Raw genomic sequence first — 24,849 nt, forward strand, 5'->3', positions numbered from 1 at the left:
AACTATTTAGTATTACTATGTAAATTACACTACATGTAAATTAAATAAATAATAGTATAATAAATATTGAAAATTATTTAAATTGTTGAAAAAGAAAAACAGAATACTAGAAAAATAGGTTACAGCATGGTAAACAAACAAACAAATAAAACTTAAAGGTGATTTAAAAATGTGGAAAAATAAATAGTGACCAGCCAGATTATTGTAAAATATAAAAAAAATCCATAATAGAAATATATAAAATGTCATCCAAAAAGTTAATGTTTATGTTTATTTGTAAACTGTTTGCTTAATATAATGTCTATATTAATATAATATAATATAATATAAACGCAAGAAGCCGATTCGGTTGCATGTACTCACGCTGTCTGCTCTGATGATTTCACCTCTCTTGGGATTGCGTAATGTAGCCCATCCCACAAACTTCAGCTGATGCAACATTACAGCTCAGTATAAAACCGGCTGCCGTCAGGACAGCAACACATTCAACCTCTTGCATTCATGGAAGGAACAAAGAAACACTCAGTGAAAGAGCTGGGCGAGCTGTCGGGGAAACACTCGGAGGAAATCACGTTAACATGGTCTATACACAAGCCCTCGTGTTCGGTAACGGGATGTCCGTCAGGAGCGAGCTGGAAAACCTAGCTGAGGACCTGAGCTTTCTACAGCACTTCAGATCAGACAGAGACAAACTCAAACACTGCGGCAGACTAATGAAAGCACACAGCTCATCAAGTAAGTATCCCATTCCTGTCTAAATTGTCTATTGTAAGAGAAACCGGGGCAAGTTGTCACAACTAGGCGCTCTGTCTCAGTAACAAAAGTAAAAAGTTTTGGTTTTGCATGTTGATGTGAAATAACCTAGCTCACAAATGTTACATTTTTATATATATATATATATTAATTAAAAAACAGGATGACACTGAAGCAAAGGTCAGCTTAAAAGTCCAATGAACATTGATGTCAGGTTGAGTCACGTGTTTTGTGTAGGCCTACATTTTATTTTTATATACTTTGAAAATGACAGAATAGCCCCATTGTGGCAACTTACCCCTTATAGTGTATTAAAATAATAATAATAATGTTCAAAAGCTTTTAGATCAGATGTGGTTATTTATGAGCAGGGATATACATTGTTCCAGTTTTCCAAAATTGCAACATATTAATTCTGCCCACTAGAGTCCAGGGCAGTTTAGATCAGCTGATGACACTGTATCAGAGGCTGACCGTGTTAGTTTCAAGATCCTAATCTAATGAGCCACTGGGCACTCTCAAACTGCTGAGGCGTAAAGTTCCTGTCCGGTCAGCTGAGCCTCACGCGTTCTTCCCATTTACTCATTCACAGGTCTGGGATCTGAGTGCAGTTTGGAAGAGGAAGAAGGAGAAGACGTGTGTCTTCAATTCGACCTGGCCAAACGCATTGAGAAGTGCCTCTATGAGGCCAAAGGAGCCAGTCTGAGCTGTCAGGAGCTGCGTCTGCCCAGGCGCATGACCGCACGCGTGGCCGGAGACATCCTGCGCTCATCCACGGATGAGCCGTGTGGGATACGAGGCGCGCTGATCCACATGTTCTTGGAAAGCAAGGGCACACTACTTAAACTGGGCACCGTCATTCCCGATCAGAGTCTCACACCCACTTTTGAGGTCTCGGTGGTCCTGCAGCCTGATCTGGGTGGATGGCCTCCACTGAAGATCCTGTTCGGAAGCGGGAAGGTCTTGAGCCTCAGACGGGAATATCGGCTGATCAAGCGGAAGCTCTACTCGTCCGCCACTCCTACTGTACTTGAGTTTTATTAAAAGTGTGGCATTAAGAGTAAAGAGAAGGAGAAGACAATGCCTGAGGTCTTAGAGGAAGAGGACAACTTTAAAGCTCATTTTGCACATTATTATTATAACTGTTACATCAGTGTGTTTCAGATCACTGAATAGTTTTTAAAAACGTAGATGATAATGTTCAGTTCAATGAAAGAATGTGATATTGTGCAACTGAAATTTCTAACACAGTATGAGCAGCTGTTGTTATAATACTGCATTATGTTTGCTTAAAATATCATTAATATATGCCTATACTATCATTCAAAAGTTTGGGGTCTGTAAGATTTATACATTTTCTTTAAACAAGCCACCAATCTTGTTTTATTAGATTTAAATATTAAAATAACGTTTTAATGTATTTGTTAATTTGATGGCAAAGCTGCATTTTCAGCCGCCATTACTTCAGTCTGCAACCTTCAGAAATCATTCTGTTGATTTGGTGGTTGGATTATTATCAATGTTGAAAACAGCGGTTCCGTAAAAATTTTACATTTAATTAATATTATATAACATTCTTTGATTATCAGGAAGTTCAAAAGAACATGATTTATTAAGGTAATCACTTCTTTGATAAAAAAAAAATCTCACTGACCCATAGCTTTTGAACAGTAATGTATATTCATGTATAACCTGGGATTTTACATTGTCATATCTTTATGTTTGTGACAAACACTATTGTCAGGTGACACGGCACGTGAGATCAGATCATCTTTGTATGAGTATGATGGGTGTGTAGAGACTGCAGAATGTTCAGTTTCAATTCTCCACTATTGTTTACTGATGTTCAGGGATATAGGATGGTTCACATTGTGTATGAATCACGCCACTGCTATATGTTGATGTCTTTAATGGATCTTGAGTGTTTTTTGTGTGTGTGTGTGACTTTGAACAGGACAAGCTGGTATTGTCCTCCCAGTTATGCATTTGTACTAATATTTTTTTGCTTGAAAGCGCAAGTTGAATAAATTATTCCTAAAATGATATCTTGTTATTGCAGACTCTCATGTTTTATTAAAACATTTCATGACACAATATACAAAAACACTGTACACAAAGACCCTGTACAAAACTATATGTTCTTTCTAAACATACAGATGTCAAAGTAAGTCTCACTTAAAGAATGAAAACAAACTGAACATAGTACAGTAGGCCTTTAACTGTAAACCAAAGCATCCATAATCCTGACTATAGGCAAAAATCAAGTTAAAAGAAACTTTGTATCCGTCTTCATTTCTATAGAATTTTTATTGCTCCTTCCTCCGTCGTTCAGCGTTCCACATCATCTCAAACTGATAAGGCGACAGTAATCTTTGTTTTGAACAATGGCTTGTAAGGTTTCATTCTTAGCTCTACAAAATGACATTCTGATTTCTAACCATTCAGTGGTCATGACGGTGGTACATTCAGCTTTTTTTTAAAAGGCCAGTGATGACAGCTAAATTAGTGACATCAAGTCAAAAACTTTTAAGCAACTCCTAAATTCAAATAAACACGAGGTCAGTTTGTCCTGTCTTGTGAGTCTAGAATCAGAGTACACTTGACCAGTTTTTCAGGTCTAGGACTGAAGGGTTTCTGTGAAAGAGGGTCAAGCCCTTAAAAATTCCCTTCTTTCTGTGTCCTTCTGTAAGTAGAATTGCTGCGTCAAGCTACCGAGGCATTGAGTAACTAAACTTAGCCAGAATGTCTTAACAAAACGGAAATGAAGCCTATCTGAACTTCTGTAACAGCTGCAGCGTGACATCTCAGTTCACTTTTTCATCTTCATATCAGCCTCAATGGCACTGCGGCGCCCTCTGGTGCCTCCATCCTGGAAGAGCAGAGAAGCAGGCCAGCCGTGAGAAAGTGCAAACAGCTTGTCATCCACTGTCCTAACACACCAGACCATCAGTGTGAGAAACTAACTAGTCTGACCTGAGAACAGGAAGTGTGTGTGGTAAAAGAACAAGCACTTCATTTTAAAGAGACTGTGCAATACATAGTTACGAAATTGAAGAGTAGGCCTAAAAGGCTAAAAAACTGAATAGCTAAACAACAGTGAAAAGAGCATAAAAATTGAGTGCTTAGGAGTGAATGTGTTAATAGTTGCTCATGGAGGTTTTGTGTCATTTCTTGAAGACAAATAAAAATGAGTAAAACTCTAACCGAACCATTTAAAAGGAAAGTTCTCCCAAAAATAAAAACTGCCATTATTTATTCACCATTATGTCACACTTTATATTTTTTTGTTGTTGTTTTAAAAACATCCCTTATGCTCACCAAGGCTGCATTCCCTTTGATTAAAAATACCATAAATTGTCAAATATTATTACAATTTAAAATATGTTTTCTATTTTAAAATGCCCCTATTATGCCATTTTCGGTTCCTTATATTGTTTTGGGCGTCTCCTACAATGGGAATACATGCATACAAGGTCAAAAAAATGCTTTCGTTTTCTCAAAATATGCATTTAATTTCACCTCATTTTCCAGCGATTCTCAAACGATTCATTCGAAGCAGTTCAAAGATTCAGTCTCTCTAAACCCCTCCTTTCCGTGAGCCTGCTCTGATTGGTCAGATGGTCTAGTCTGTTGTGATTGGTCTACGGTGTACAGCGCGTCTGAAACAACAGCCTATTTCAATAGTTCTGTATTTTGAACGCTCTATAAAAAAATATAACATCTATTATTTATCATACTTACAGGTTGTGATTCAGTGGAGCAGCTGGCCCAAATAAAAAGGATACTGATCAATCCTTCAACAGCAAGCTTTTGTGAATCCCGCGTTGAACTCCCCGAGATTAGAGAAGCAGTCGTCAGTAGAATGATGTGTTTGTGGGCGGGGTCAAGTTGCTTGTGGCCGGCCAACGTAGAACATAGGCAGGAATTATGCAAATGTGTTACACCATGACGTGTAGCTGTCACGGAACTGTTGGATTCGAATTACTAAGGACTCCTTTAGGCCGTACAGAGTTGATTCTTTATTTTGGAAGACAATAACTTTATTTATCGTGCACTTTTAGCTTTACAACTTTGCAGATCATTTACATTCACATACAGCTACATTACACACAACATTTAAAAAAATAATGAAAAATACATAACAAAGACACAATAATATATTTTAAAAGGTAATTTATTCCTGTGATGGAAAGCTGAATTTTTTTTTGTATTGTATCAATTACAAAATAATAAAATAAAGCATATTTCGTTACCTTTTGAAATACAGAAGTGTTCAATTTGAGCAGATGCTTTTATACCATCACTGTACATTCATAATCTGGCTCATATTCGCGATTTCAACCATATTCTCAAAACTATCATTTTCAGTTACTTTAAAAATCAATATTATGATAGCTGGCAGCTTATTCACCACATGCACCATCAAATGACAGTGACACTTGTTTTAATTGCTTACAGTAATTGCGCTGCAGTAAAAGCCATTCAAGCAGTTCAGTCAGGTTCTATACTGATGATGATATTCTTGTTTTATGCCTGAAGTAATTATGAGTAAAACAACACGCCATCATTGCCTATCAAACAGTGCCACATTGGGGAATAAATGTGATTATTGTGTACTCATTGAGTCGTCAGATATTTAATTATTGTTGCGCATGAAAATATACTCACATAGCAACCCTATACACTTTTTTTTTAATTTATCAGAAAATATTCTATTAAATCTGACTTTTTTCTTGTTATATTGTTTATAATGAATAGACTGAGGAATACTAAGAAAGTTGACATCTAACTTTTAAAAAATGAAGGAGGAAGAGGCTAGTGAATGAGGTCCCAGTGTCACCGAGACCCGAGGAATGTATTTAAGGGTTAACAGAATTTAAAAACAAAAGCATTAAAAAAAACAAAAAATACATTAAATTGTCTTGACTGTTACTTTTGATCAATTTATCACATCCTTGCTGAATGGAAGTATTCAAACCTTAAAATAAAATACATTAGGATTTAATAAATAATGACAATTTATTCACATACTTTTAACATACTAACCTGGACGCAAGCGAGCGATCAGCTCTAACCAATCAGAGAGCGGTGTCAGAGAATAAATGTGTGTGATTGTGTTTGGTAAGAGGGGACAGGAAATATCTTGTGATCTTGAGCCTGGATACTTACAAAGAGAGAGAGAAGGAAAGCAGGAGAGGCCATGGAGAGGCTGTCCTGTAGAAGGACAAACAGCACAGTGAGGAAGAGAGTTCACTATTTAAAACCTATTCTAGAAAGAGCCAGGGAGAAGACATTTACAACAGAGCAAAAGCAGGTGTTATGGGAGCAAACGGCAGGTATACTAATCTAAAACTCTGATCATGAGGCGGAAAACATCAGAGACATGTGCAAAGAGACTAGAATGACCAGACGTTTTATGAGCCATATCCCATACCTTGATGGACTTACATTCACTTTAGTTTGAATTCTATAAATAAACATTTCATTCTGACAATGCAGTGATTTGATATAGCCTTAAATGATAAAAGTGGATGGGATATCTGTTGCTTTCACTTTATAATATGACGAGATAAGATGAAAATATCCGTCATGCATGTGCAAAATGATTGCCAACATTTTTAGAGAGAAACAAATGCTCTTATTTTATTGTTCTGACAATAAAATCTGAAAAAAAGTGATTTAGTGATTTCTAATTGCTTATAAAAACAAACCTACTCATGATATAGTTTAATTATTTTCATTTACACATTTAGCACACTCACATTCCTTTAATCTGGCAAATGCTTTACATTGCCAGTCATCTTAAAAAACATCTTATAATGACTTCAGGCCAACAAAACATTTGCTTTCCACTGGATTTTCCCCCCCAGATGGTTGTGAATTAAAACAAAAACATGAACTTTTAGAGTGGGATGGATTTGAACTCTAGTTTCCCCACATATAAAACATAGCAGTTTTCTATCACGGTCGTCTGGTCACCCTAGAAGCTTCTCTACATACAGACACACGCAGCTGAGAAAGAAAAGGAGAATGAAATGGAATCACAATGGAAAAGAGAATCCTAAGACTGAAGATACTAAAGAGAGGATTTGAGTGTATATATGTGTGTTAGCCGGATGAAGACATGAGGTGTTCATGTATGTGTGAGTGTGTTGTAACCGTTTCCATGATGACTGCAGCACTCCAACATAAACTCAAATAGATGGTGATGAAATGAGTGTCCAGTCATTTGAATGACCTCAATCACACTGCAAACAGCTCACTGTGAAAGCATCACTGAGACTGAAACCATGCAAACAAACAAAAAAACTTTTTTAACTTTGGTCTGGTGTGTGTTAAAAATAAAAATGGCACACAGATTCTACCAAAGAAACCGTCAAGTGGCTGTTTAACCCAACCCTTGCACTACATACATAAATGCATTATTCACATGCTTACAATAATCACATTGATATTCTGTTTATAACAAAATAATACACTACTGTTCAAAAATTTGGGGTCAGTAAGAATTTTGTTTAATTAATACTTTTATTCAGCAAAAAAAAAAAAAAAAAAAAAACAACAACAACAAAAAAAAAACATTTATAATGCTGCAAAAGTTTAAAATTCTATTTCAAATAAATGCTGTTTGAAATTTCTGTTCAGCAAATAATCCTGAAACATCACCGTTTCCAGAAAAATATTAAGCAAGTGTTTTCATCATTGATAATAATAAAAAATATATTTCTCGAGAAGCAAATCAGCATATTAGAATGATTTCTGAAGGATCATGTGACACTGAAGACTGGAGTAGTGATGCTGAAAATTCAGCTTTGCATTACAGGAACAAATTACATTTTAAAATATATTCAAATAGAAAACATATATTTCAAATTTTAACACTATTTCACAATATTAAAACATTTTTATTGCATTTTTGATATAATAAATGCAGCCTTTGTGAGCTCATGAAACTTTATTTCTAAAACATTTAAAAAAATCTTACTGACCCTAAACTTTTGAACAGTATTGTGTGTATAAGCAGACAGACAAATAGATAGACAGATATTCTCCCATAGTTCTGAAAATGTTAGATTATTCAACGTATAACCACATTTAACCACATTCTTTTTAATCATTTCCAGAACAACTAGGCCACAAATATGGTGCCATGTGGAAACCTGGAAGAGAAACTTGAGTGTTATAAGGTGTTTGTGCATGGGTTAGTACAGAAGTCCTCTCACCTGCAGTGCCCTTAAATGATTCTCACCTGTGTGTGTGTGTGTTTGTGTGTTACAACACTGACCTTCTCATTAGTGTCTTGTTTGGAGTTGTTCCTTTTCCTTCTGGCTGGTGGTTCTGGCTCTAAATGAGGGTCTTTGTGTGCAGGACTCAGGGTCTACATACAAGACTGTGTGTTAGTGCAAGTAACGCTAACCTTACTGTCAGGGACTTCGGCAGTTCATGTGTGTGTGTAAGGGACAGAAAGTGTTTTATTTGGGTCCTATCAGAAGGAGTTTCATCTATGTGAGCATGTGGAAACCAAAGTGCTTTTGGAACAATCTCACGCAAACATGCCCGGCCCTATTTCTGCCCAAAATAAAAGGTACAGTGCATTCAGAAAAACTCAATAACTCACTTTTTTGTGTGTTGTAGATTATTTCTTTCACATCCATCTACACTCCATACCCTATAAAGCTGCATTTTTGTGCATATTATTTCATTTGCATGTGATATTTTAGTTTTTCCTTTTAATTCTTTCCCTGCCAGCGTTTTTGAAAAAAAAAGTTGCCAGCCACCATCCGCAACTTTGATGATTTTCGCTAAAATTCATGGCCCCAGAATATTTTACTGTATGAATATCTGAACATGCAATTCAACAAAATAAAGAAGAGAGCCTCTACTTTTAAACAACAAAAAAATATATATTTTATTCTAGCTTCAAGCAATCGTTTTTTAATCAACACTTGAATGTAGGCAGGTTTCACAAAAAAATTAAAATAAAAAAGCATTATTTTGAGCAAAAAGCTGAAAAAATGGCATTTTATTTTATTAATTACTACATCCGGATCATATTCAGTATGATCAAAGCAAAGATGCAGTAGATTGCTTCCATCAGCACTCCCAAAGCTTGCACAATCCTTTACCACTTCCTGGATCAACACTTCACCCAGGCAACATTAGTCAGTTTCCATTTACATGCTGTTTATTGTTGATGATCACATTAATTTCCATATGCATCTGCTTAAACATTATATTTCACAAGGACATTCTAGACTCACCCATGATATTCATCAGAACATTCTAGACTCATTCAGGAGATGCGTAATAGCACCCCCAAGCGTATAACAGCAAGAATGCAGAAACCCAGAAAATTCTGTGTTTGGCGGGGAAAGAGTTAGTTAAGGTGTAAAAACTTTACAAGTCTGGCTTTAAATATGAAGTGCAATTTAAGGCTGCAACATAATAAATATATGAAAAAATGAAGTGGTCTGAATACTTTCTAAATGCATTGTATTTTTAAGTTCATGAAAAAATACTTTCTAAATGCATTGTATTTAAAAATAAACAAAAAAAACTTTCTAAATGCATTGTATTTTATATTAGCCTTAAAAAAATAGAACTATTTTCATGATGATTAAACAACTTTCTCATATTTCATTCTAAACATTAACAAGTGAAATATGAACAAGTTTTTGTGAGATTCACCATGCATACAAGGTTTGCATTTCTGAGTTTGTACAGAAAGTATTTGAGCTGTGACACTTTTTCCTGCACTTCAGCATTTTTGGATTTTAAATAAAACTTAGCTCAGGGACTAAGTGCTGAAACGACAATTTGAGCGCAGCCATCCCATTAAGAGCTAGAAAATCAATTTGTGCAGATTACCTGTGAGTATTACAACAATGTCATGTGCAGTTCGTGGACGCAAATCCATTTTGTGTGTATTGACAGCCATTAAGTCTGCAGGCTAAAGACATTACAAGTTATATTTCCTGATGATGCTTCAGTTTGTGCTTTCCCGTTCATTCTCAGATGGACTGAAATCAGGTCAATTTGCAGGTACTGGCTGCTTGGTGCCACTGGCAGCCGATAGTTAGAGGCAAATGGTTTTAAAATGATGTTTTCAGGACACTTTTGAATTAATGCTGCTACAACAGAGACAGAAATAAGAGCCAATCCCACAGCGTCATCCTCACAGATAAAGCTTCATGCTGTGATGCACAGGAAGCTGTTTTTTACTCTCCTTTCTATGACTCTGAGCTCGCTCTTCCAAAACCATTTCACTGTCCGCAATACTTCACTTCAGATGTCCACAGACTCTTTGATGTACTTTGATGTACTGTCCTTGAGACGTCTGAAGCTTCTAGCCTGCTCTCTGAAAAACATCTCAGCCTATATCCCGAAAAAGGATCAAGCATCTTGATTTGTTCTAGAGATGCTATTTTTCTTTATAACTGCATATATTTTTCTCAACAGTCCAATGTTGTTATTTTTAACTTAAATGATTAAAAATTATTTTAGAGAACTGAAATAAAGATGTAATAAAATTAAATACAAGTATTAGATTAAAAAACTTGCTGCCTTGGTAACCAACTGAAATAAGCAAAATAAATGTAAAAACGACTTAAAATTAACAACTAATTACAAATATTAATAACTATAGTCACATGTAAATAATACTAAAATAACAGTCTTAAATAGCTTTTAATGTCTTCCTGCTTCTTTAAGCTCTCTTTTGTCTCACTGAATAGTTTGTCTATTAACTATGAAATGTCACTGGCCAAATAATTAGCAGTGAAAGCACTGTGTGATTACTTCTCCTTATAGTGCTCACTGTGTGTGTGTGTGTGTGTGTGTGTGTGTGTGTGTGTGTGTGATGATGATGATGACATTCCTCCAATCTTCTCCACAGCGTTTTGTTTCCACTTGTGATTTCGGTGTGTGTGACTATGCATGTTTGTCTCTAACCTTCTCATTGGGGTCTTGTTTGCGGTTGGCCTCTCTTCCGCGCAGGCTCTTGGTGCCGATGCCTGATTCTGATGTTTGCATGATCAGCTGAGTGGCCAAGAACTGCTGGATCTGTTCCAGAACATCCCTCTGCATCTCTAGGGCCATGTGGTAGACGTCATGATCCGAGCTGTTGTACATCACCGCGTTCTGGAACATCAGCATGATGTCACGCTGGAACTCCGCTGTTGTGCGGATCTGCCCAGACTCGATGTTCTTCTTGATGGCTGATAGGTCCATCGGTCTGAGATTGTGGAGATTTCAGGAAGGACAAAAACATAATTAGCCAACAGAAAAACTGGTAACACTTTATTATAAGGTTCGTTTAGTTGACATTAGTTAATACATTAACACAGTAGTCTCAAAACCAATTCCTGGAGGGCCACAGCTCTGCAGAGTTTAGCTCCAACCAGCTCCAAATCATACCTGTTTGGAAGTTTCTAGTAACCCTGAAGACCTTGATTAGCTGGATCAGGTGTGTTTGATTAGGGTTGGAGCTAAACTGTGCAGAACTGTGGCCCTCCAGGAATTGAGTTTGAGACCAATGCTTAATATAAACTAAAAGCTGTTTAGAAGGCACCCATTCACTGCAGAGGATCTACTGGTGAGCAAGTGATGTAATGTATATTTCTCCAAATCTGTTCTGATGAAGAAACAAATTCATCTAGATCTTGGATGGTCTGAGGGTGAGTACATTTTCAGCAAATTTTCATTTTTCAGTGAATTAATCCTTTAGACGAATTTTTCATTTTTAGTTCTCAAATTTTTATTTTATACCTTTCTGGATAATGCTGTTTTTGGTTTTAATTTGTCTGGATTATGTTTTCATGGTTAAATTAAATATTAGCAATTTTATTGATTAAAAAAAAACATGTCTATTGCCTTGAAGTCACAAAATTTATACTATTTAACAATTTATTAAAAACTGAACCAAAATTACATTTTTACAGTCCCATTAAATCTTTTATTTTTTCCCAAACTGTGTTTTATTGTTCCCACATCCCATGTTTGCCGTTATTTGGTGTTATACAGTAAATTAAATTTTTATGACTGGATTCCATGATTATGTTCACTTTTTCTGCATCACAATAATAGCCCTACACACTCAAAAAAGCAAGAGAGTCTCATCTTGATACCTGTGTACAATGCTGTGATAACCAGGAGCGATGTCATCAGACACAGGCTGCAGAAACACACTTGCATACCTGAAGCACAAAACAATAAATGACAAACGCATACAACACATTTCTGTCTACAGGTGAGAGCTCATCATAAAACAGCAGCTGAGGTAAGTATGAATGAGAAGCTCACCTGTGATTGGCTGCTGCCCGCCACACCAGCATGATGGCTTTCTTCCAGATCTTCTGAGCCTGCAAGGCCTCTTGATCTTCACTGCACATGGAGCTGAGAGAGAGTGTTGTTAAAGGCAAATGAAAGATTGAAACACACAGAATACAAGCTCACACACAAACACTCACAACTGAGATGAGGCAGGGCTGCTGGCGGTGGAGTCTGCTGTAGTGTAGCGCTGAGAGTGACTGCCGTATCCATCCTCACTCTCACTGGCAGGAGGATCAACCTCTGAGAGATACGGCCCCTCTCCGTCCCCATCGCCACACTCTTTCATCTCCATCCCTTCATCCACATCCACCTCACTGCCTACATCCTCTTCCTTTACTTCCTACAGCATTTGAAGAAGGAATAATAAACAGAGTTACTTCTTCATCCTTCAAGTCAATCTGTGATGGAAATGCAGGGGGTTGTGAGTTGACAAAGTGTAAAAATTTAAATAAAAAACACTATTTGTTTACCTGTATGTCATGTGACCATTAACCAACATAGAGAGAACCAAGAACATTTGAATTTATTGTTAAAATATTAAAATACTAACATTAAATTCTCAGAGCTACCTGTTTTAGGTCAAAAGGGTTTCAGTTATAATTACCTCATCCTAATTCTTCTGAATTTCTTTTCTACAGAAAAAAAGAGCTTTTTTTGCAGAATGTCCCAATTATGTTGTTAATGAATAATTTTCTTGCAATTCACTACAGCTCAAATCTCATTTGCATTCACAGTCATTTAAATATAGCATGTCCACATGCTTCAGACCAGGTTTGATGCCCAGTGTGTCTTTCATACATATTTGAATGCAAATAGGATTGAGAGTTTCAAAAGGTATATTTTTTAGTGATTAATAACTTACATTTTTATCTTTTACTCAGATAAAGCAATCATATGACTTCATAAGACTTGTGCATGTGTATTATAGACCACATTTATGTTGCTTTTACATTTATTTGTCATTTTTGGAGGTTAGCAGTGTCTTTGTTCATTTGTTTGTAACATTTTACGCTTTCATCTGACACTATAATCGTGTTTTATAGTGCTTTTCCAAACATATGTTATGAAAACATGTTAATATTGTGAACTAATGTTACAATTTAAAATTTATTTTAATCCAGTGATGGCAAAGATGCATTTTCAGTATCATTACTCCAGTCTTCAGTGTCACATGATCCTTCAGAAATACATTCTAATATGCTGATTTGCTGCTCAAGTAGCATTATTTCTTATTATTACCGATGTTGAAAACAGTTGTGCTGCTTCGTATTTTTGTGGAAAACATGATACATTTTGTTCAGGATTCTAAGATGAATAGAAAGTTCAAAAGAACAACATATGTATATGAAGACAGGTTTTTCTGCTGCTTTGCTGATACCTTTGTGTCTTTCGCCGAGGCCGAGCTGTCTTCTGAGTCCAGACAGGGCGTCACGGTTTCTGGCTGAACCCAGTCCTCCCCCTCACACTTCATGGCTGGACTCAGGGTTCTGTTCTCCTGCTGCGCTTCCTCCATCCCTCCTTCTCCCTCTCCTTCCCTCTCGCCCTCAGTCTTAACCTCAGAGTCCTGGCTCTGCTCTGTGTCAGGGGCGGCAGGTGCCACGGTGTCCCCTGTCACTTCGTCAACTGCTTCGGTTTCTGCAGCCTCCTCTACCAGAACCTCCATTTCTCCTTGCACACCCGCAGGGTCAGGGCTGCTCGGTGTGAACACTGGGGCAGGACTCTGCTGGACGATGGGCTCTGGTTCGGCTGCCTTAAAGGTCTGTGACTCCCAAGGACTAGTGAGGGGGTGGCCACTGACTGCTGGGTCCTCACAGAGAGAGAGAGCCGCCTCCACTGCGGCTGCGTCCAAAGCCTCCACAGGATCATCCACCTAAGACAGATATATTAGTTTACTTCATTTCAGATTTGGCAACAGAAATGAAAAGCTTTTGAACTATTTTCTGTTTTATGAGTCTATAAAAAATTGAGCGAACTGTGAAAGCACTTGGTGGGTCAAAGAGATGAATGGTACCCACAGACGTCCATGGTATTTTTTGCCATTCTATGGAAGTCAATGGCTACTGTCAACTGGTTGGTTAGCAACATTCTTCAGAATATCTTTTTTGTGCCCAACAGAAGATCGATATTTATATAGGTTTGGAACAACTTAAGGGGAAGTAAATGATGACAGAACTTTAATCTTTGGATGAACTATCTCTTTGACACGACATGAAGTAGCAACCAATTGCACCATCACAACCATACACATGTGTTTGTGTGCATAAACCTTCTCCTCTATGATTGCAATGATGTCTCCCACTGTCTCCAGGTCCAGTTCATGGGCCATGTATGACACTGACACCACTGTGTCCTCCTCCACCAGCTCTGCCTCCTTCCCCTCCACCTCAGTCGGCGTGGAAGACCCAGCCATTACCGCTTCTGCTCCAGAACCTTCAGCAACGGCTGCAGCTCCTACACACAACAGGAAACACATCGCTTAGAGTACTCTTACTATGGTTCATTTCTTTCATGAGTGCTCTGAAGAGGAAGTAATGACTCTTTTTAAGAGGAAAAAACACGTTTATAAAGGGGTAGGTTACCCAAAACTGAAAATTCTGTCATCATTTACTCACCCTTATCCTTCTTCCAAACCCCATATGGGTTTTTTTTTCCCACCCATTTTTGGGTAAACCTTTTAAAGGCTGAATTTGGCCTTTGCGGTCAGTGCCATTACTTTGAAAGAAATGAATACTTTTATTCAGCAAGGATGTATTATATTGATCTAAAGTGACAAATACATTTATAATGTTTTAAACGATTTTTTTTAATCAAAGAATCCTGAAAAAAGCAAAACAAAAACATGGAATTTAAATATGAATGGTTTTCAATGGGGAAGTCGTGGCCTAATGGTTAGAGAGTTTGACTCCTAACCCTAAGGTTGTGGGTTCGAGTCTCGGGCCGGCAATACCACGACTGAGGTGCCCTTGAGCAAGGCACCGAACCCCCAACTGCTCCCCGGGCGCCGCAGCATAAATAGAAATATTTCTTGAGCAGCAAATCAGCATATTCTAATGATTTCTAAAGGATCATGTGACACTGAAGCCTGGAGTAATGATGCTGAAAATTCATCTTTGCATCAAAGGAATAGATTACACTTTTACAATATAATAACATGGGAAATTTTCAGTTATTTTAAATTGTATTAAAGTTTCACAGTATTACTGTATTTTTGATTAAATAAATCCAGCCATGGTAAGCATAAGAGAGTTCCTTCAAGAACATAAAAAAATTAAAAAATCTTGTCGACCACAAACTTTGTTTGTATTAACTGTTATTCTAGAATATCTGTCAGTGCACTGTGAGTGATTTATGATTGGATGGAAATGAACTACACATCACAATACACAAACAGGAAACAGACTGCCTGAGCAAAAACAGAATGAACGTTCTACAGAGAGAGTGCTGAAGAGAGGAAATCAGAGAGATCAGAGACCTGTTTTGGGCACAGAGAGGTGGTCTGGGGCTGGGGGGACCACTGTGGGGGGCTTAGGGGGATCAGCACTGACAGGTGGCTGCACTGGGGTGGCACTTTCCAACAGACGAGATAATGTAGGAGCACCTGACACAAAGACACACACATATAGCGCTACAAACACACACACACTAAAGAACACAGCTACTCTCACAATAATCAAACTACACGGTAATAATGTACTACACAGAGCATGAAATCTAAAACTTGCATGCAGGACGCATGGTAAAAATGCAAAAGAACTGTGCTAAAGAAAATCAAAGCAAAACAAACAGCATAACTCAAAATTCAGTTTGTTCAATGACACAGAAAATGTTTAATGTTGAAGAGAGACATTTAAAACACACAGAAAGAAAAGTGTGTCTTTGTTTACCAGCTGTAGTGTCTTGATTCGCAGGCAGAGCCGTTGCAGCAGTGTGAAGCTCAACTCCATGAGATCCATTACTCAAACCTGTGGCCACGTCACCTTCAACCACCTGCCCAACAGACACACGCACAGAACAATACGAGAAACCATTAGCAAAATCTACAAACACAATCTCCACTTTTAATGTAATTCAAGGTTTCTTGCACCAAAAACATTCATAGTTTAGCTTCTACACTGGGTTATTATCGTTAACTAAAAAGAACACCTTTTATGAAACATATTTGTTAATTTAACTTAGGCTGAAATAAAATAAAAATAGCCAAAATATTCGCTAAAAACCTTGCACAAAAATTCTAAATCTTGCCTAATTAATATGAGGAAACTACTAATAAAATTGTAATAAATATGAGAAATTAATAAATGTATATATATATATATATATATATTTATATATATATATATATATATATATTTATTTATTACAAAAATATTAATAAAAACTATAACATTACATAATAGACCTGCTTTCTGACTCATATCAGTAAACACACTGTTTTGTCACAGCACCTCTAAAAATGCTGTTCACAAACGCAGGGCAAATAAATTGCAAAATATTTAAAAACAACCTAAAAGCAGCAAAGCACAATCTAAAAAAAGTGTTTGGTGTAAACGGCCCCTAAAACATATCTAAATTTACTCTGTTATGACCGGCTAACATTGTTGCATGTGAAATGAGTACTTAAAACTTGGCCCTTGTCAAAATGCAGAATACTTAATGTAAACCTTTGGTGTTAAATGTTAATGTGCTAATCTTTGTGATGTAAATATCAGAATTTCTGATTGTCCATATTTGCAGTTTAGTTAGTATAAATGGGCTGGCCTGAAGAGTGAGCTTTACATTGTGAATGTTAGAATATGTTGACTACCACCATAGAACCATGGGGTTCTGGTGACTTTATTTATAGCACAATATGAAGTAAACATGAATGTAAAATTGAGAAATGGACAATGGGTCTGGGACAGGCAAAATCCTGTTTGCTGTGACATGCCCCTTAAATCCAGAGGCTTAAATGTTGCTTCACAGTATCCCACACTCACAAGTCTAGAGCTGGCAGCGATGAGACTGCCCTTCTTCAACAGTTCAGACAGCAGCGGGGAGGGAGGTGGTGTGGCTTTTGGAGCAAGGTGCTTCTTCTGCGGGGAGTCATCTACCATAGGGGCCAGACCTGACTCTTTAGGCCCTGGACCTATGACCTCTGACACAGGCATGAAGACGGTCAGTCCTTGAGCCTAAGCAGAGAAATCATGAGTATGATCTCTTATTAGAATCAGCTTTAAGTTTAAATGATAATAAAAAAGAGGTAGCAATTCACCATGGGACTGGCACAAGATTCATCTGTCATTGGCTGCAGTGTTTCTGGTTGCGAGACGTCCAGGCTGGGGGAACTAGCACTGGGCGGAGAACGTACTGTCACGCTGGGAACTCTCTTTGGTGTATTTTTAGCTGCCTGACGAACTGGAAAGAAAGAGAAAAAATATTATTATTGTTTTTAGGTAAAATAAATGTATTTAATGTATTCATGCAAAATAAACATTTCACTGCCAGAAACAAGCCCAAAATAATAAAAACTGAAATTTCCTAGTATTAAAAATGCAATATTTGCAATCAGATGCACGTAAACTAATAATATTTGCAAGTACATCAGCAATATGTTACACTGCCAAGTTAATATAATTTAAAAAATTGTTTCTTTTGTGGAGGCATTAACTTTTGAAAGTGCTGAGTGAATGTAAATCTCACCCTGATATGCTGCCTCAGTCGCCCTCTTCTTCAGCTCCGCCTCCTCTTCTTCCTGCTTCCTCTTTCTGACAATCATGAGAACACACACAATCTCATGATGATTCACATTCACAACATAACCCAGGTTTCTTTTATTGAATTTGTAAGTTTGAATTATGTTTAAAGATTATGAGTCACATTATGTTTTGTCTGTGTTTAGATTTGAATGATCATGATGCGAAATCTGACACTACAAATTAACATAAAATCTAAAACTTTGACAGAAAGTAGTCATTGATATCTAAATGTATATCCAAATGCAACAACGAAAAAAAGTATGTCTGAAAACACACACACACATTCATCATATACATATATATATTAAAATGGAATAAAAAGTACTTGTATTACTTAACATATATAACTGATGCATAATTTGATGGATATCAAATGATTATTGTTGATGAATATTGTGTTATACTATGTAATCCCCTCAAAATTCATAATATTAATAAAAAAGTAATTCATTTCATAAAAATATGTTTTATACAATAAAGGCCTCCAGCCATTTCTCAAAGTGTTTAATCTAATGAGAAATAATGTTTGTTAAAGTGAAATCAATACAAGGGTGGTTGAAACTAGATCATATAGGAAAAATGAAATGAAAGGCCAATAACAGAAATGACAGACAAATGCAAAACCGGTAAAGAATTGTCTTACAGCTCTACATCTGCCCACAGCTCCTCCAGTTTAGGGTCCAGATGGCCTGCCTGGATCAAATCCACCTCTTTCTTCAGTTTCCTGAAGGGACAGAACACATTTATCACATATGTGTGAAAGATACAGACAGTGAGAGGGTGAAGCAGGTGGAGATGTACCTGTATTTCTCTTGTGTGTCTTTGATCAGCCTCTTGAGCTCCTCGATCCTTTCTGTTGTCAATCTACGCACGATCACATCCTCAATGGTCTCGACCACCTCCCCTTTCTCACCCCGTTTACGTCTGCAGGGAATGAACATGTCAGACTTACCAATGAACTTGTTAATATGCACTGAGATGGTTTAGGTTGCCATACTATACAACAAAATTACTACAACATGCTAACTGGCTAAGATAATAGCCAGAGGTCTAATTACACAAAGTCTGTGCAAAAATCATAAAATGCTTTTTCACATATTTACTGCTTTCCATGCAAAATATAAAGTACAACTTCTATGCTGATTATTAGTTTTCATTGTATACACAGACTAGGTCGTAAAATGTAACTCTTTTGGGTTTTACGAGAACAATGGCAATATTTAATAAAGATGCTCAGCACAAATGTTTTGAGAATGAGAGGGAGGGATTTACTTTGGGGCCTCTGTGGTTTCCAGCAGCTCAGAATACTGGGAGGCACAATGCTGCAGAGATCATATTGACATGTTAAAACATGAATCACTAAGCAAAACACTAATACTAATAAAATCACTCACAGTCACCCATTTAAATTACCTTCTGGGAGAACCAGTCCGGGGGTCGTCCAGACTCTGAGAAGGGCTTGATGGCTCTGCTTACAGACACCCTGACAAAAAAATAACAGTGTATCATACATATTTAACAGTAGTTCTTTAGAAATAATTACATACACTTAAGAAAATTTGGTGTAGAAACAATTTTCAATCAGAAATTGTTAGTAAACTAAACAATTACAATAAATTGCTAACTTAAACAATTACAAAGAAACAAGAAACACGTTGAATTAAATTAGTGCTGTAAAACTATTAGTCGCGATTTATGGCATTCAAAATAAAAGTTTTTGTTTACATAATGAATGTGTGTGTACTGTGTATATTTATTATGTGTATATATAAATATATATAAATAAATTTTATATTTCTTGGATAATAGATTCAAATTCTAAACTTGGAAATAAAAACAATGTTTTACCATTTTAAAAAAACATAAATGTGATTTTCCCCCAGTTCTTAAGCACATAATTCTATTTGGACCATTTTCAAATCTCAATCTCTATTTAAATTTTGTTCGTAATGTAATTTGTAATGAAACAAAAAAATGAATGAAAGGCAAAAATAGATTCATTTTTAAACTAGTGGTTTCCATAATAAATATTCTTATTTTTGCTTTATACATTAATGAATGTATCTTCAAACAGTCAAAACTTTCACTGCAAAAACTACAACTGATCTGTTTAGCAAAGCATGCTGATTACTTATTAGTGAATTGTAATATTAGAAATAAGTTGTATTAATTTATTAACTCTTTACAATACACTTTTTATTATTAACATTACATTATTATTTCAATGAAGTAATCATAGAGATTTTATTTTAAGAAATTAGTTTTGTTGTAATAATTCTTTTAATAATGCCCTTTAAAATAAAAATGTGTTGGAGAAAAACAGTTATAAATTATACCAAAAATAAACATTATTTTATATATATATATAACACTATTTTGGGTGACTCCATTTTTAATATATATATATATATATAATATATATATATATATATATATATATATTATTAATATATAGATATATATATATATATATATATATTATATATATATATATATATATATAAGAAATTGTGTCATTTAACTAAAGTGAAGCTTCAATAACACTATTTTGGGTGACTCCATTTTTAAAACACTGCTTTGTGAAGCTTCAAAACCTTTGCGAATCACTTGTTTCGAAACAGTGGTTCACATCATGTATCAAAATGCAAATTTGTGATTTCAGAAAACGAGGCTTCAAAACGTTTTGAAATTTCTGCGAACCCGTAAATCATGCGAGTTCATTGAGATCGCCTCACAGCGATGAACCACTGAACCAGCATCTCTGATCTCGGATCAGTTTTATCAATTTATAGACATTTCTAACGAGACATTTGTGTAATTGAAAGGATGAGTAGTAGTTAATAGTTTCTTACTGGCCTGTTTAGACAAGCTATCCATAAAACAAATAAAACAAGCCCTGAAAACTACAGACAGTTCATATTTAATGATATTTCATTATTCTGATTGCATTTAATATATTATACTTCCAAGAAAGCATTGGGTTTGTAAAAGCTGTTTTTTGCATTATTTGGCCTGAGTTTTTGTTGCATTTGCAGTTTTGGCCAGCAGGCATCACTAGCGTGTGGTGTCTTGAGCGCTTCGAAACATTGAATCATTTTGTGAAGCAACTGGTTCAATTGATCCGAAGCTTTGATAAGATTTGTTTCTCCTATCACTACCATATCCCTCCTGAGGCCAGTGTTGTCCCATGTTACAAAAACAGCATTTTTCCAACTTAGAAACATTGCCAGTAAACATGTTCTCTGTTTCTGATGCAGAAAAGCTAGTTCCTGCATTCATGACCTCTAGACTGGACTATTGTAATGCACTGCTAGGTGGTTGTCCTGCATCCTCAATAAATAAGTAACAGGCAGTCCAAAATGCAGCAGTTAGAGTCCTTACCAGGTCAAGAAAATATGATCATATTACCCCAGTCTCTGCACTGGCTACCTGTTAAGTTCCGTATCAGTTACAAAATATTATTACTTACTTATAAGGCCCTTAATGGTTTAGCTCCTGGGTAACTAACTAGTCTTCTACCACACTACAACCCATCACACTCCCTAAGGTCACAAAACGCTGGACTCCTAAAAAAAATCCTAGTACCTAGGACAGCAAAGTCCACTAAAGGAGGTAGAGCTTTTTTTGCATCTGGCTCCCAAACTCTGGAATAGCCTTCCCTTTCTGATAATGTTGTTCAGGGTTCAGACACACTCTCTCTGTTTAAATCTAGATTAAAAACGCATCTCTTTGGCCAAGCATTCAAATAATGCATCTCATAATTTTGGACAGCAGTTATATCTGATCAAATTATTCTTTAGCTTGGGTTAAAATAATACATTTTACTTGGCTGGAACAGCAGCTACGCTAATTATGTCTCTATTTGTTTCACTGTTTTGCCACGGGATTTACATCTTGTGGTAACTAGGATTTACACAAGCTCCAGTCTTTATCCAAACAGGTTTAAAAAATAAAACACAAACCCCTCAGAGGACCTCACATGATGCTAACCCAGAGACAACATACAGAACTATCACATACAGAAGATATTTTGGATGAAAACCGGGAGGCCTGTGACTGTCCCATAGACTGCCAAGTAAATAATAGTGTCAAGGTCGATAAAAGGTATGAAAGTCGTCATCAGAATACTCCATCTGCCATCAGACGTGCAAACTGGGTTATATGAAGCGACGGGAACACTGTAAGCGAAGAAAACAAAAATAATGACTTTATTCAATAATTCCTTCGTCAACAGTCTCCTCTGTGTCACTCCATATCACCGTATGCTGCGTATGCTCTTCTGTGTCATCCGCGCCACAAGGATGCGCTGTTTCTACGTGTATTTAACTTTGATTTGAAAGAAAACAGCGCATCCTTGTGGTGCGGATGACACAGAAGAGCATACGGTGATATGGAGCGACACAGAGGATACTGTTGACAGAGGAATTGTTGGACCTTGACACTGTTATTTATTTGGCAGTCTATGGGACAGTCACAGGCCTCCCGGTTTTCATCCAAAATATCTTAAATTCTGTTCCAAAGATGAACGAAGCTTTTACGGGTTTGGAACGACATGGGGTTAGTGATTAATGACAAAATTTTCATTTTGGGGTGGAGTATCATTCTAAAATGACAAAATGTACTGCAGAGCATTCTACATCCAGTAGAGGGCAATATGGTGTAGCATAATGACTGTGGGCTATCCAGGAGTTTCAAGACAATGCAAGAAAGGATGACAGGCAGAATCACACATGATCCAAGTCTGTTAAAAGTATGGTAGAGGTAAAGTGATTATCTGGCAATATCTGTGAATAGCTTGGGTCTATTCATATTAGACACAACAGGACTATATGTTAACTCTAATGACATGATAAGATGCGAATCCATCCATCTCGTGCATGTACAGTCTTCTGCCATCTTCACCCATTAGCCGCTTTCCCACTGGTCGGATGGAGCTAATAGCCTTGGACCTTGAGCACAGAGGCCGAAATCATGCCGTGTTCCACTGTCAGGCCAGTAGCCTCGTGGCACTCCTGTAAAACCCGCCCTAAACACGCCTTCACTGGACTACATCACACAATACAAAGTTTCACCAGCGAGAGGGAGATGAATTAAATAAATCACTAACCAAATATATCAGAAGCTGTCATTTAGTCTTTATTTACAAACCTGGACAACACACGCGGCTACTGATTGACCACGAACAGGAAATAGAACTTGCAGCATTTTTTATTTGATAAAGTCTTGCAGTCTTGCTGTTTTTTTGTTTGTTTGTTTTTTTGTTGTTGTTTTTTTGAACAATTAGATTTTGGTCTAAAAGTGTGTTGTATGCAAGCGTTACTGAACATGATGCACCAACACAAATATTACTAAAAATTAATTAGTAATGCCTTACACTACTGCGTTACAGCAAAAAGTAATTAGTTACTGTAATGCATTACTTTTGTAACCAGTTACTCCCAACACTGCCGGAGGCCAGCTGTCACCCCACAGATCCAAGAGGGGGTTTCGCTCAGATGGTAGACCACTCGCTTAAGCTACTCTAATTTTTTTTAATCCAAAAGTCATTATTATTACATTATTTTAGAAAATATGCATATTTTCTTGGTAAATCCAGTTTTTCCTATCTCCACAACGATTTGGTAACGATTTTTTAATTAAAAAATTGTTATTACCAAATATACATTTAAATTGTTTAATCATTTATTTTCATTCATAGGGCCCAGAAACCATGACTTCTCAAGCAATACAAACATCAGTGTTGACAGCAATATAACGTTAGCTTAATCTGCAGACAGCCAATGATTTTTCCTTATCTGATCATTTATCATGTGAAAAGTTACAGGTTCACAGATACACAAAAAAAAAAGTGCTCTGCACACTATATATATATACACTCACACATCACATTCCAAAAAAACAAAACATTATATGAACAAATAATGACCACCAATATTCAATAATGAAGTAAACCATAGCCTTGCCTATTGCAAAGATGACAATAATAGCCGGCGATTGGTCAAAAAGTAAGCCAGAGGAGAAACGCGTTTGGCTCATGCGGGCTTACTCTTGCTCAGTCTATGGGAGGCATTAGGATCGATGCCCGCATCCTCCAAAAATCATCATCTTACTTCCTGATCATAACTACTGACCACAATCCTCTCTTAATGTAAAATAAGCTCTTTGAGTCCACGTTTGATTAAGGGTGATTTACAATGTCCTTACACATTTAGAAAAAGCTACAATACAGACAGTGCTACGGGGCAGAGCTCTGCATTATTTAACATGATTCACTCTTAATACAGTTCTATGATCATGAGCGTGAATTATGTATTCTTACCAGTTCTGGTCTCCGCTTCTCATCACTGAGGAGGCGAGACAGAGTTTCTCCCGAACTGACCAGGGCTCAGTCGGACCCAGAGACGACAGCATCTTGTGTTCTAGTTAGGTTTAAAAAAAAATTTATGAGTTTTATTTGAAGCTGTATTTAATGCAATTCGTTACACAGAAACGTGGGGGGAAATTATGGTAAAATAAAAAAGGCTGATCATAATGTTAAATCAACAATTTAAATAATACAACTTTGTATTAAACAACTTTATTAACACACCACACCAGTTTGTTAAACAAAATTATTTTTATTACACATACAGAAGATGTAACTATCTAATTTTGTTCACAGACACAAGAGAAATGTTGTTGACAATGTAAACACTGATCGTCTTTGATATCATGAAGCCAGCTAGTGCAGCAACTAATTTAAATTGCTCGCACCCAGCGTTACTAAGAGCATTAGGTACTCTGTTTAAACAGGATAAAATACTTCAGAATCCAATTTACAAAGTGATTTGATTTAGAACTGGTATGTGGTATATAGTTGGGGAATAATACACACTTACTTTCCCACCCCGGTCGACATTTTCGCCTGTGTGTGACAGGCCGAACGGCTAGTTCTACTCAGTTCTGCCGGAACTGTTACAGTGTAACACCCTCATGAACGCTGTCAGGTGTCACACAAATATCGTTCCGACCCTTAAGCTAACAGAGGGGG

The 24,849-nt window shown here is 36.6% G+C and overlaps 2 protein-coding genes across 2 annotated transcripts; one reads left to right on the forward strand and one right to left on the reverse strand.

Annotated features, from left to right (window-relative positions):
- Window positions 1-453: 453 nt before the first annotated feature.
- On the forward strand, window positions 454-1,799 carry si:ch211-39i2.2 (DNA damage-inducible transcript 4-like protein-like). Its single transcript, XM_019105289.2, has 2 exons — window positions 454-735; window positions 1,346-1,799. The coding sequence occupies exons 1-2, from the start codon at window positions 579-581 to the stop codon at window positions 1,795-1,797; spliced, it is 609 nt and encodes a 202-aa protein (XP_018960834.1). The 5' UTR covers window positions 454-578; the 3' UTR covers window positions 1,798-1,799.
- Window positions 1,800-2,798: 999 nt separating this feature from the next.
- Window positions 2,799-24,233, reverse strand: LOC109091095 (bromodomain-containing protein 8-like). The gene is made up of 18 exons (XM_042738040.1): window positions 24,139-24,233; window positions 19,233-19,302; window positions 19,092-19,141; window positions 18,621-18,743; window positions 18,463-18,543; window positions 17,764-17,828; window positions 17,336-17,478; window positions 17,061-17,252; window positions 15,969-16,071; window positions 15,557-15,682; window positions 14,351-14,535; window positions 13,463-13,954; window positions 12,222-12,424; window positions 12,055-12,147; window positions 11,880-11,948; window positions 10,705-10,987; window positions 8,039-8,131; window positions 2,799-3,622 (listed from the first exon to the last, which is right to left on the reverse strand). Exons 1-18 carry the CDS (start codon window positions 24,228-24,230, stop codon window positions 3,563-3,565), a joined length of 2,523 nt encoding a protein of 840 aa, XP_042593974.1. The 5' UTR covers window positions 24,231-24,233; the 3' UTR covers window positions 2,799-3,562.
- Window positions 24,234-24,849: the final 616 nt, after the last annotated feature.

This window comes from Cyprinus carpio, chromosome B14 (assembly GCF_018340385.1).
Source record: "Cyprinus carpio isolate SPL01 chromosome B14, ASM1834038v1, whole genome shotgun sequence".
In the NCBI taxonomy this organism is placed as follows: domain Eukaryota; kingdom Metazoa; phylum Chordata; class Actinopteri; order Cypriniformes; family Cyprinidae; genus Cyprinus; species Cyprinus carpio.

What these genes read in the sequence shown, in the direction of transcription:
- si:ch211-39i2.2 (XM_019105289.2), top strand. Translation starts at nt 579, where the DNA reads ATGGTCTATACACAAGCCCTCGTGTTCGGTAACGGGATGTCCGTCAGG. An exon ending in GAAAGCACACAGCTCATCAA is followed by an intron (nt 736 to 1,345) that starts GTAAGTATCCCA and finishes ACTCATTCACAG; the next exon opens with GTCTGGGATCTGAGTGCAGT.
- LOC109091095 (XM_042738040.1), bottom strand. Translation starts at nt 24,230, where the DNA reads ATGCTGTCGTCTCTGGGTCCGACTGAGCCCTGGTCAGTTCGGGAGAAA. An exon ending in CCTCGGCGAAAGACACAAAG is followed by an intron (nt 12,425 to 13,462) that starts GTATCAGCAAAG and finishes CAAATGCTGTAG; the next exon opens with GAAGTAAAGGAAGAGGATGT. An exon ending in TATCACAGCATTGTACACAG is followed by an intron (nt 10,988 to 11,879) that starts GTATCAAGATGA and finishes CCACAATCTCAG; the next exon opens with ACCGATGGACCTATCAGCCA.